The sequence below is a fragment of the Polypterus senegalus genome, chromosome 2, assembly GCF_016835505.1.
Source record: "Polypterus senegalus isolate Bchr_013 chromosome 2, ASM1683550v1, whole genome shotgun sequence".
In the NCBI taxonomy this organism is placed as follows: Eukaryota; Metazoa; Chordata; class Cladistia; order Polypteriformes; family Polypteridae; genus Polypterus; species Polypterus senegalus.
Window position 1 is genome coordinate 279,813,042 of NC_053155.1, and position 13,320 is coordinate 279,826,361.

General features: G+C 36.2%; 1 protein-coding gene across 2 annotated transcripts in view; it reads right to left on the reverse strand.

The window, feature by feature from the left end:
- Positions 1-387: 387 nt before the first annotated feature.
- Positions 388-13,320, reverse strand: part of arrb1 (arrestin, beta 1) — a 297,593-nt gene continuing 284,660 nt past the window's right edge. For both annotated transcript variants that reach the window (XM_039745638.1, XM_039745637.1), the window contains exons 15-17: positions 3,482-3,552; positions 2,854-2,905; positions 388-681 (exon numbers count right to left, since the gene is read on the reverse strand). In XM_039745638.1, the coding sequence (XP_039601572.1) occupies positions 570-681; positions 2,854-2,905; positions 3,482-3,552 (235 nt within the window). In that variant the 3' untranslated portion in view covers positions 388-569. The remainder of the gene's footprint in view (positions 682-2,853; positions 2,906-3,481; positions 3,553-13,320) is intronic.

Here is a 13,320-nt window from a genome sequence, read left to right on the forward strand (position 1 = left end):
AATTGAAATAGAATGCCATCTGGTGCCAGAGACAGTTGCTGTTGACACATAATTGGATCTTCAAACTTTTATAACGATGAGTAAAAAACTATGGTGCGGTTTTTTTAGACAAGTACACACATGAATATATATTTGATTGACATGTAACCAGCATAGTCACAGAATCACTAAAATTAGTATGTTGTTACTTGCATTATTAAAGTTAGAAGGATCTTGGATATACAGTATACTACAATCTTTAGATTACATCTCATGAAAGTTTATTTTCTGATGAAAAACCTTCTGCTCTATTCCAATATTCCATGGTAATTTCTGAAATCTTTCTCTACTAATATTACAACATTTTAGTATTTTTGTGCCACTATTTTATATATACATTTTGTGTGGCAGTATGTGTTTTGTGCTGAACATTATCAATATTATTTTCTGGACAAAAGAATGCCTGAATAAGAAGAATCCATTGCCGCCACTAGGAACTGAACAGGTGTCTCAGACTCTTGGTTAACTGCAGACTTCTGATAGCACCAGGTACCGTGTTCTCATTATGGAAACAAACCACACTAACATATTTATCTGTCATTGAGATTTGGTGAGTTTGTTCCTTCTTCTTCCTCCTCTTTGTCATCCTTCATTCCCTGTAGCCTCTGCCTTGCAAAGTCTTCAAAAACAATGTCATCATCACTGTAAGAAAGAAAAATTTTAAACTTTGAATAGTAAGTGCTTTAATAATAATACTGTATATACACTACCAATTAACACACACAAATATACACTATGTACAATATATATTGGATTTGATTGTCTTCTTGGGAGTCGGTTTATTAAGGAGTGAGAGACTCCTCGGTTATCATATAGTTTTTGTTTGAATTTGTTAATTTAGCAGCTGTTTCCTGTGTCCTAATCAACAGGGTTTAGTAAGTATGACAGGTTTTTACATTGTTGGCTTGAAATAAACAGGTCTGGTTAAACTAAAGCACATTTGATGTGTGGATGTATGTGTTTCAGTGCTTGTTACAATATATACATACATGGGCATGTGTTTGTTTGTTTGTTTTAGACTTAATTTATCATTAGCTACAATACTCAGACAGGACACATTGTGGAAACAACATTACTGAAAGAGAGAAGTGTCATGTTTTGGATGAAAATCACAATATATTATAATATGTTAATTTTGTTGAGTGAAATGGAGATTTGAGATATGGACTTGTAAAGCTGAATGAGCTTGAATACAAAAATTATCCTAACAATTTTGGGAGCTGCTGTTTTTAGATTTAACTGCAAAAAGCACCTTGCAGTATAAAGGGAAACAAGTATCTAACAAAGTGGCCGCTTCATCGAGAGATACAAGGAGCAGACTACACAGTGACATTTTTAGGGGACAAAAGGCATAAACTGTATATTCAGGAAATTAAAGAGAGCATATGCAGCCGGAGTTAGCTATAAAATATATTATACAGTAATCCCTCCTTGATCGTGGGGGTTGTGTTCCAGTACCTCCCGCAATAGGTGAAAATCCGCAAAGTAGAAACCACATGTTTGTATGGTTATTTTTATATATTTTAAGCCGTTATAAACTCTTCCACCCTGTTTATAAATATTCTCCGCACAGTTATACAGTAAACCCTCATTTATTGCAGTTAATCCGTTCAAGACTCTACCGCGATAAATTAATTTCCACGAAGTAGGATTCTTTATTTATAAATCTAATATTTTCGCAGTTAGAGAATAGAAAATCTGTTTACCGTCTAAATACGTTTTTTAACATTAGAGCCCTCTAGACATGAAAGAACACCCTTTAGTCAAAAGTTTAAACTGTGCTCCATGACAAGATAGAGATAACAGTTCTTTCTCACAATTAAAACAATGCAAACATATCTTCCTCTTTAAAGGAGTGTGCGTCAGGAGCAGAGAATGTCAGAGAGAGAGAGAGAGAGAGAGACAGAGAGAGAAAAGCAAACAATCAAAAATCAATACAAGCTGTTGGGCTTTTAATTAAGAAGCACTGCGATAAAGCGGCTGCAAGAAAATGGGAGCAATGTGAAGGTAGTCTTTCAGCATTTTTGAGAGGGGCGTCCGTATCCTCTAGGCAAATAGCCCCTCTGCTCACTCCCCCTCCGTCAGGAGCAGAGAATGTCAGAGAGAGTGTGAGAGACAGAGAAAAGCAAACAACAAAAATTAATACGTGCTACTAAAGCTTTTAACTGTGCAAAGCACTGCACGGGAAGCATATCGTATATCATTGAGGAGTTTTATTTTAATATGTAATACGTGCTCTGATTGGGTAGCTTCTCAACCATCTGCCAATAGCGTTCCTTGTATGAAATCAACTGGGCAAACAAACTGAGGAAGCATGTACCATAAATTAAAAGACCCATTGTCTGCAGAAATCCGCGAACCAGCGAAAAATCCGTGATATATATTTAGATGTGCTTACATTTAAAATCCGTGATGGAATGAAGCCGTGAAAGTCGAAGCGCGATATAGCGAGGGATCACTGTATACTATATTATTACTCCTAAATAACTTTAGTATTCAAAGTGTATGACACACAATACACACTATTCAACTGTTCATGTTTGCTGTCTCTCAGATTTTCACAAGGTCAAACTAATGTGAAAATGAATATTGTGAATATTATTCAAAAATAAGCTCAATAATTAGTAAATTTTTTCTTAAAAGTTCCTTCTAGATGGAGTACAGAACATAGACAAATGAAAATATAATTTTCAAGGTGTTTTCATGTAAAGGCTATGCTTCCATATTTCATTAGTACATTTCAATTAGTTAAAATGTTTAACAGTTATCACTAAAGAAAGAATTAAGGTGGCAAGGCAGAATGACATTGCTTACTTGGTGTCAAACTCTATTAAATTTGTGTCAATAGGTGCGTCATTCTCAGGAGCTAAAAGAAATCAAAACAAGTTTTAGTAAGACAGCATGTTCTAATTGTACAAAATATCTACTGGTAAACAATACACATATAAATATTTTATTACATTAATATGGATGGACAATAACAAATATGTGACATTAGTGGAAACAACATTGTCTTAACATTTCTAGTGCAAGAAAAAAAGAGAAAAAAATACATTTATATAGTGTGCAGTACATAAGATTGCTTAAGAAGAAACAAGAAATTCAATTTACTTAGAAACGTATTTAAGAAAGTAAACAGAAATTAACCAAAATTAACAAACTCTAGCACCTATCAAAGGAATAGATTTTCTTAACACTGAAATGGCCAGAGGAAGAGAAGAAGGAAATACTGATTACTAATTCACAAAATTTACTTTCATTTCATGGGCATTTTAAAAAGTTTTATGCAGTTTTTAAATTTCTGCTGTGCACTTGAAATAATTACTGTACAACCAGAAGAGAGTGAAAAAAAGCCACCACACAATAACACAAATAAAGTAATGTCAGACTTAATGCACAAAATGTGGTGGTCATGCTGGGAGAAGGCGAGACTTGACCATACCTTCTCTGAACAGCGATTCTTCAACAGGTTTGGGATGCATCAGTGTAAATGGAAGCTCTACTGCAACATCACTAAAAAGAAACAGACAATGTGTGATTTTGTGTTTATGCAGTGTTACAAACAAATTGAAATTTGCTAGATAATATTGTTTAAATAATATGATTCGTACAAAATGAAAAATATTTACAAATAAAATTGTTTAGGATTTGTTAAAGGAATTGCCAGTACTAGCCAACCCATGGCTTTGCATACACCACATAATTATTTATTGATGACTGAACACTTCCTTAAAGACACAGTTGTCCAAATGGGATGGGTTTGAGGATACAACTGGGAGTGAATGAAAAGATGGAACTCTGGAGAAAGCAACATACAATTGCCCGTGACTGAAAACTGTTTTTGGCAGATACAGGCATATCTTTTTAAAAAGTCTTATTAATTGTCATTGCAAAGGCAGATCTAACAGGAAATTGTCTGCGTGTAAAAGTAAAAGGCAAATTTGAATCTGATGGGGTCAGGGATATCCGGGGAATAAGGACAGTTTGTGAAGTAGCACCTGCGATAGTCTTACACTCCAGTACATTGCAGTGAATTCTGGTAACAGAAAGTCTAGTGCCATTACAGAGACCTTTTGCTGGCAGCAGATTTCTGAGAAGCATGATGAATGAACCAATTTTAATTTTGAGTTTATACGCAGGCATGCCAGTGGGAGTAAGACTGTTAAGAAATTCTTTGTGGAATGAAAGCTGATCTGCAGGATCGTCTGTGACGATGGAGTTAATGCTGGTGAACGTCACTTCGTCGGAAGGGATAAGTTTCAGCACTTGCTCATTAAGATGTAGCGAGTCTTCGTTGGTGACGCTTAATATAGCTCGCGTGCTGAGTTGTTGCATTGTGACAGTTGAGAAGTCGATGTCGCCATATAGTTGTTGAATGGGATCAAAAATAAAAGGAAAACAATGTGAAGGCAATAAATAATTACTGCGCTCGCGGCGTGGTAGTGTGGCTGAAACGGTTTCCGTGTGGAGTCGTGCTGCGGGCATTTCTCACCTGTGCAGTGAGTGAGCGAGTGAGGACAGAGAGAAAGCCAGTACGGCAGAGTGAGCAAGAGCAGGCTGGCGGCAGCTGAGCAGACAGCCTGGGTGTTTGGCCGACACCTGGAGAAGTAGTAGTTGTGGTCGCTTCCGCTGAGATTACTTCAGAGAGCGGGAGTGACTGGAAGATGGGAGACTCTCCGCGGAATGGCAGCGGGAGTCGGGACTTGGGATGTGGTGTCCTCAACATGAGAGCCTTGGTCGTTGGGGAATCCCAAGTCATTGTCAGGGGCAGCCGACCGGAGCCAAGGATCGGTCAGGCGACTGACAGTAGTGGAGTCAGGCACAGAGAAGGTCAGCTGCTGAGAGAGCATCTCGCCTGTTGCAGGGCTCGCATGAGTGAAGCAGACGAGACGCTAATGAAAAAGAAGCACTGGGCTTATTGGTTTTTGTGTTTGTGTTTTATACTCAGTTTTAAAGGACTGATTGTTTTTCTATTCTTGTGTTTTTTAAATTTTCACATTTCTTTTAAGGATCCCATGATCTTAGAGTTGGTGGGCGTGGCTCTGTCGTGCGTATCCAATGATCTCTGTCTTGCGTGCCATGGTCGGCTGCTTAGTGAAATGTTGGTTGGCCGGCATGGCTCTGTCTTGTTCTGCGTAGTGAATTGTTGGTGGGCGGGGCTCTGTCTTGCGGCTTGCCTGCCCATGGTCGGCTGCTTTAGTGAATTATATATATAGATACTACCTACAGGATATAATATAGAATACTAAACCCCAGCACAGATATAGTTAATCCTGTTTGATGGATTTTGAAGAACAATACATTGTAAATCCATTTTTTAATATTTCTGCCTATACAAATAGTGTGTGCTAAACATTAATTAAAAGTATAATTTGATAGCTGACAGCATGAGAACAGTGCCAGAGATAGTACAGAGCTTCTGGAAACACACAATGCATTATCACCTAATATGTCACAATATAATTATAAAAGCTTGATATATTTTGGTAAACATTAGATTGAGGAAAAGTAGTTTAAGCAAGATTCAATTTCAGTTATATTCTATAGGAAGAGAATATTAATAAATTTCAGCCTTTAAAACTTAAAAAGAAAACTGTCTTTTTCAATGCCAAATTTAAAATTGTATTTCTACCTTTAAAATAGCAGAAATATTAGGTTTTATTTAACTGATCAGTGGCACAAAACATGATGCATTTTCAATGTAACTGTGACACCCCATGCACAGGCACTTCTGCACACTCTTGAACTCTGCGTGTCTGTAAGGTAACCAAACAGATCAGTGGTGTAAATTGGAGGCACAGAACCCAAAAGATATTCAAAGAAAAGAAATCTTTATTAAATTGCTAGCAAGAAAAAGAAAATTCTAGTGTCATGCATGTTAAATTATATGCAGTCTTCTGTAATGGCACTGAATAAAAATAGTTGATTTCATCTTTTTTCCTCTTTCTTTGGAACTTTCAGTCTTATGGCTGCTCTGCATGTTTGGCTTACATGCCTCCATTTTCCCTGGCTTGGCTGAAGTAACACCAGGATGTTGATGTGCCAGACTTAAGTTTTAACATGAATGACAGGCCTCCTCATCCATGTAAAAATTGCTAACAAACTTTCCACCCATGGTGTGTCTAAAGACCAACACCACAGCCATTTGCTCTAAAAGTCTTCTCACCTACCCTGTAGGTAAGTGCACTTTTTATAACTAACCTGTACAAAAATGAAACCTCTCTAGTTAATTATAACCTTGTTTATAAATGTCTAGTGATACGGCCTATCACAGTAATTGTTAATGAATAGAACAACAAGCTGTTCCTAAACTCATTCAACTACTTAAAAATTAAAATTGGTGATTCCTAGCTTTACCTTTAATAACATTTTTCATCACTTGGTAATAAAAAATGGATATCAATGTGGACACTATTACATTTAATAGGTTATTTCATTACTAGCTGTGACTAACTGATATACTCAGCCCATAAAAGCTGTCAAACATTAAAATGATATTTGCTTGCGATCTGTCTATATAATAAAACACTAAAGTCTGGGTGTCCAGTATCTCTGAGCAATCTTATAGGTCAGTTTGGCTTTGGTGTGATTGGTCCGTTTGGCTCTGGTGACTCAATGAAAGAGGAAGTATGAATGTGAGACATGCAAGAAGGAGTAAGTGTTTGAGACATGCTGAGAGAGTCGCCTTCAAAGATGGCAAATATAAAACCAGACAGGAGGTGAGAAAAGGGCCTCAAAAATAATGACAGAGTCTGAGCTATGAGTTATGGGAACAAGATCAAGAGATGGAGTACAAGTTATGAGAGGTTCACACATGCAAAGTTAGAGGAAAGGTGCAAGTTAGGAAAAGAGAGTCAATTTTATTATCTGTCTGTGGCTAGTATAAATATAAAATATTAATATACTGTATAATGCATCATTTGTTAGATGTACTACATGTGACTGACAGGTGGTTGCACCAAATGTGTTGCTTCTTACTTCCAACTCTGATGTAAAATTAAATGTCCTCCTTCAACAGTCAACACACATTTCTATGGAGAGACTTCATCATGCAGGCACACTAAACCAAGTTTTCACTGTCTGCAGGAGATTAGGAAAGGTAGTTACAAATTTCTACTTCCCAACTTTATTCTCCTCAAAGAACAGCCTTCTGTGAATAATGAAAAACTTTGCTTTTTGCATTCTGCACTCATGCACAATACATTTGTAAAACAATCCTACTGAGTGAGGATAATTTATTTATCTTCATTTTATATTAATATTTTATGCTGTGGCACCAGTAGGTATTATAAGTAAAGCAGATTTCAATCAGCAAATCACTGCTTAACTGTACATGAATAAACAAATAAAAAAACAATCCAATACATTATGACTACAGATATTTTAAAGACTAAAATTTAGCAATGTTCTTGTATTATAAAATATGAATATATTACATTGAAATTGAATTCTAGTGGTATTCCTTAGTCTTATTTAGACTACTTTCGTCAATGTAATGTTTAGTGAAAATGACCCTAATACAAGACTTTGATAACAGACATGGACAATTTACTTTCTGAAACTGTTTTTGGTTATAAGCAGGGTGTTGGTGTAATACCATAAATAAGTGTCTTAGGTTTAAATCCTGGCCTTGCTACTGTCCAAGTGAATTTTGCATGTTTTTTCACAGCTGTTTTCTCCCTGTCCTCTGCTTCCTCCCACTCCCCAAATACATATTTGTTAAGTTTATTGGTAGAGCATGACCCTGTATTAATGAGTGAGGCTGTCCTTTAATGGGCTAATACCCTATTCAAGAAGATCCCTACCATGAAACCATGATCTCAAATCAGAATGGCCCATGGTTCTGGATATTTGTTCCTGAAATGCTTTTGGTGACAGTCATAAAGTATGGCAGATGTATGAGTAGTCAATCAGCACTGACACAGACAAAGATATTAAAATATTTCAGTTTATTATAGATTTGCCTAAAACTAGAATAAAATCATATCTGCACTCACTAAAAAATGTGTCATTATGTTAAGGCTTCCCCAGGTTTAGCAGAAGTTCAGCATGCTTAATTAATCAAGAACAACACAGGAAAAGTCAAATTAATAGAAAACTAATGATGTACTTGTTAACTTCAATGATAATTTTGAACTCCTGGCTAACATCAGTATGAAGATGCATTTTAAACAGATATTTTAATTTGATGTTGGGTTTAACTTGCATTGGCAATAACAATTTTTTCCTGAAATTTATCAGGTAATGTTGTTATACTTATTAATCCTCATGCTGGATAGTGCTGACTTGTTGAATGCTAATTAAATGTGCAAGTAAAAGTTTCACTGAACTTTGAACACATGAAAACAATGACCTGTTAACCTATAATGTAACTGATTTCCATAAATCCATTGGAATTTCTAAGTACTTTGATTCCACTGTGGTAGAAGGTCTAGGCTGAAAATTCTTCATGTTTGTCCTTGTTTACTTCTTTCTAAAATTGCAGTCTGGACTAATGGCATCTGGCAGTTTTCCACGAATATTATGGCAGGTCATTTTGTCTTTATTTTGATAATCTATTTCTAAAAACTGAAAAGGAATTGGCAATCAAGCCAGAGTCCACTAAGACCACTTGAAAGATTATAATAAATTTACTGATATTTTGCTTTAGATTTAAATGGTTATTTGTCACCATTGTTTTTTACTCAGGGGAATTGAAAACTTAATTAAATTCATTCATATAACTATTTTAATTGTAAGAGCCTGAGATCATACTATCTATAACAACAGTTCCTCACTGTAAAAAGGCTACCTGCTAACATGGAGATTACAAAAAGTAACCTTGGACTGAAAGAAACATACTCAAAGAACCATGTTGTAAACTAAAAACAGGCCCACACTCAGAAACTCTGACTGTTGTTAGGATCCCTTGCAAAACCCCAATATATGGATATATTATTGCAGTGCTTCTAACTCTACTGCAAACTGCTCTAAAATTGTGATTAATTATAAAATCTATGACTACAAATTATTTGCAGTACTGTTTAAAGCAACCTTTTTTGAGTTCTTTGTATCTTCAAATTACTCATTTTTCATGGACTAAACGTTTGCACAGCCATTGTCAGTCTTTTCATTACCCTGAGTGAGGAGGAGAAATAACGGACATATTGAAATGACAGGACTCAAAAATGGCCCCAAACACTTAAGTGTTCACATTAAAGCTGTCACAATGAGAAAAAACATACACAATGTCAAATACAAAATATTTAAAATCAAAAACCCAAAATTGCCTTGAAAAAAAACAAACACTTTTCTCTCCATAAACAAATATTGTGAATTTCCCCTTGGGATTAATAAAGTATCTATTTATCTATCTAAAACTGTCCTGCCTGTATCAGAGCAAACATCAGACACTAGTTTTCTCCTACACAACAGGGCCATAATGACAATACAATACTAATGAATACTATACTCAAAAAAATCTTATTGCAAAGTTTCACAAAAAAATGTAATTACTTTGCAAAAGTATTGCATTATTCCACAAAGATATTGAATTATCTCGCAAAAATATTGCCTGCTACTGCCGGTAGTAGTGCACATGCATGCTTTGGTTGTCTAGTATCAGCTATTGAGGGAGAGATTAAGCATGCAAATAACTTCCAATCAATTGTGATAAACCAAACAAACATTGACCAGGTTAAAGTTTAGTAAGTAGGTAATACAAATGCTTTAACATAGACTGAGTGGTAATGCAGAGCTATCATTTCTGCCTTCCTGAGTCAGAGTTCGCAGGGAGTTTATATATTCTGTCCGTGGATTGACTGGCATCAGTGAGTGTGCATAACTGCATATGATTATTTGTTATAACTCTGAAAATTAGAAATGTGTCAGTAATACTTCTCAATTAACAAAATGTTTAGTTCTTCATGGGCTGTGAAATAAATAACATCAATCCCCATTTTCCATCCCCAACTCAAGACCCTGCAGATTTGTGGTATGAACACTGGACACTAAACCATCAGATCGCACTGTTTCAAAATATCTACAGAAAAAAAAAAATTGGATTAAAACTAAACATGAACTTTATTTATTGGTTTCTTTTACTGGACTACAGTACAAGGGAACTGAAGGAGACTTTTTTTAGCCTTAGAGTATGTGGTATAGGGATGGGTGATACTCCTATTTTTGAAATTAATACCGATGCAAGTATTTATGTTTCAGTATTTTCGATACTGATACCAAGTATTTTTCAATAATGACTAATTAATTGGAATAGGTCAATCTATTTTAAATTATCAAATATCACAACATAAGGTCTCCATAACAAATTTTTTACAAAATACAGTTTAACAGACCAAAGTGAAACATATGAACACAACAAAAGAACTTTTCTGGTTTTTTTTAAAGATTTAGCAATTTGTTTAATAAATGAAAAAAGACAACCATTTTACAAAATTACTTGAACTGATCTTATTAAAACAGTAACATTAACAAAAAACAAATAAAATTTCCACATTTGCACTTTGGTTTTTTAAGAATGTTCTTGTCATATTAGCTTAACTAAAGTTACACATTTTTATTTAGGAAAAGTAACATGTTGAGGTTTTTGGGCTTAATTCTATTTCGCCTTTGGCTGAGTAGCTCTCCTGCTTTAGAAAATATTCTTTCTGCAGGAACAGAGGTGGCAACAGTTCCCAGGTATTTCCTTGTCATTTTGTTGAGGACTGGAAATGTATTCTCATTTCTTTTAGCACCAAAGCAAACAGTCCTCAGTTCTTGGGATAATTCTTCCATGAACCTTCGCACTTCAACATATGCATCTGTAGTAATTGTGCGATTCCCTTGAAAAGCAATTACACGTGTATAAAATTCCTGTCATAGTCCTCCTTTGGATATACAAATTACTGCACTATCCCTTTCAGTGCTTTCATCAACTGACCTGTGTGCTATTGCTGAAGCCACTGAATGGATTGTTGCTGTGGAAAAAACAATAGGTAACGATGAGGCAGATGTTGCACTAGTTGACAAAGGCTCAGGAATTGTTGCAGAGGCCTGCCCATGGCAAGAGCTCATTTTTAGAGTCTGCATCTCATTAATAAGACGTGCCTTTATGATTTCCACATTTCTTCTGTCAGAAAACACAATATTTTTGAACCATATGTCCAAAAGAGTGCTTACTGCAAGAGGAAAATTTTGCTCAATGTTCTGAAAATGATGCCTACATTGTACTACAAGAATGGAAGCTAGTATGTTACCACTGAGTCCAACAGATGTGTTTGCTCTTTGCAATAGAGAGACCAGGGGTATGACTTTTGAAATTGATACATACTGTTCTACTGACATTTCATTTGTTGCCCCTTCAAATGGTCTCAGGGCATCAATGGCCAGGCTGATCTGACACCATTCTTCCACACTTAAGCAAAGTGTACTTTTACCGAGAAGACAAAGTGTTTTAACTGCTTGCTGTAGCTCTAACAGTCTCTCTAGCATATGGAACACTGAGTTCCATCGTGTTTCGACTGCCTGAAGCAGTCTGTGCTCTGGCAACTAACTCTGTACTTCTTTTAGCTTGTCAGTTGCTCTGGTGCTATGGTGAACTAACCCAGCAATGTTTCTGCATTTATCTAAGACAGACTGAAGACTTGTGTCAGCCTTAATGGAATCCTTGACAACAAGATTCAGCATATGAGAAAAACATGGAATGTGTTTCCAATTGGTTTTCCGAATAGCGGACACTATATTGGCTCCATTGTCTGTAATCATGGCATAGACTTTGTTAAACATCCCCCAGTCTTCAGTTATTCTACTGAGACACTCAACTATATTGTCTGCTGAGTGCTGTCCGGGCACATGGACTGTTTCAAGAGTGCAAGCCTGTATTTGCCAATTCTGATCAATGTAATGACACAAGACAGTCAAGTAGGCCTCTGTTGTTCGTGCTGTCCACATATCAGTTGTAAGAGCTACACTGCTGGAAGATTCTAAAGTTGTCTTCAATTTTAGTTTGACTTGCTCAAACAGGGTTGGAATTTGAATAGACATCATAAACTTCCTAGTAGGTATTTTGTACCGAGCATCCAGTGCTTTCACAAACTGACAAAAACCAGTATCCTCTACAATTGAAACCGGCTGCAAATCAATGCCAATCATCTCAGCTAGGCTCCTTGAGAATCATCTGAAAAGGGTGCAGTTAAATGACTTTAAATATGGAAGGGAAGATTATGAAATGTAATAGTCATTTACTTCTGTGGATGGCATGGTGGCACTGCTGCCTTGTAGTAAGGAAATTAGAGTTCATATACTGGGTCCTTCCTGCATGGAGTGTGTATGTTCTTTGTGTGCCCACGTGTGTTTCCTCAGCGGGGCTCCAGTTTCATCCCACAGTACAACGACATAAAGGGGGTCCTCGGGTTACGACACAGTTCCGTTCCTACAACAGTGATGTAACCCGGATTTTGGTGTAAGTCGAAACACACCATAGCCTAAGTCACTTACCTATCCAAACACATTTGCAAAATCATAATCTAGAACATAAAAACACAACTAAGCCACAGAAAAAGGAAAAGGACATAAATATACTGTACTGTACACTGTAGCCTACTGTAGTAACTGAAAAAATTAGTGTAAAAAAAATCCTTACCTTTATTCCTTCTCATGTCTCAATTTTTTAAAGTTTTTATGGGAGTGTGCGTTGTAAAAATGAAACGTTGTATGTCGAGACGTTGTAACCCAAGGACTCCTTGTATTAGTTATGTGCACCAGTGATGCTAAATTGGCCCTATTGGATATGTGTTCACCTAGTGATAGACTGACACTCTGTCCAGGGATTATTTCTACCTTAAATCTTGGGCTTGCTGGGACAGACTCCTGCTTTCTTGCAACCATGCTCAGGATATAGTGGATTTAGAAACTAGATGGATAGGTTGATTATTTTGTTTTCTTTTTATTCTATTACACATTCTAATAAGGTATAATTTTTATTCTATCTAAGAAAGGTGGGACCTATCCCAGTCCCAGCAAGCAGTGCGCACAAAGCAGGCACAATCCCTTTGGATTGTGGGAGGACACTGGAGCACCTGAAGAACATGAATATTTCACACAGGGAGAGCCCAGGATGTGGACCTTGATGTGAGACAGCAGTGCTGACACTGTGCCACCATGCCACTCATAATACAATTTTAACAATATAAAATGAAGTTTGAAAATGACCTTTTAATATACTATAAGTTGCTACTGATACTATTAAACTTTTAAAGTTAATTTTTAAACTTAACTATTACACCTAATTTAACTGATAACTAC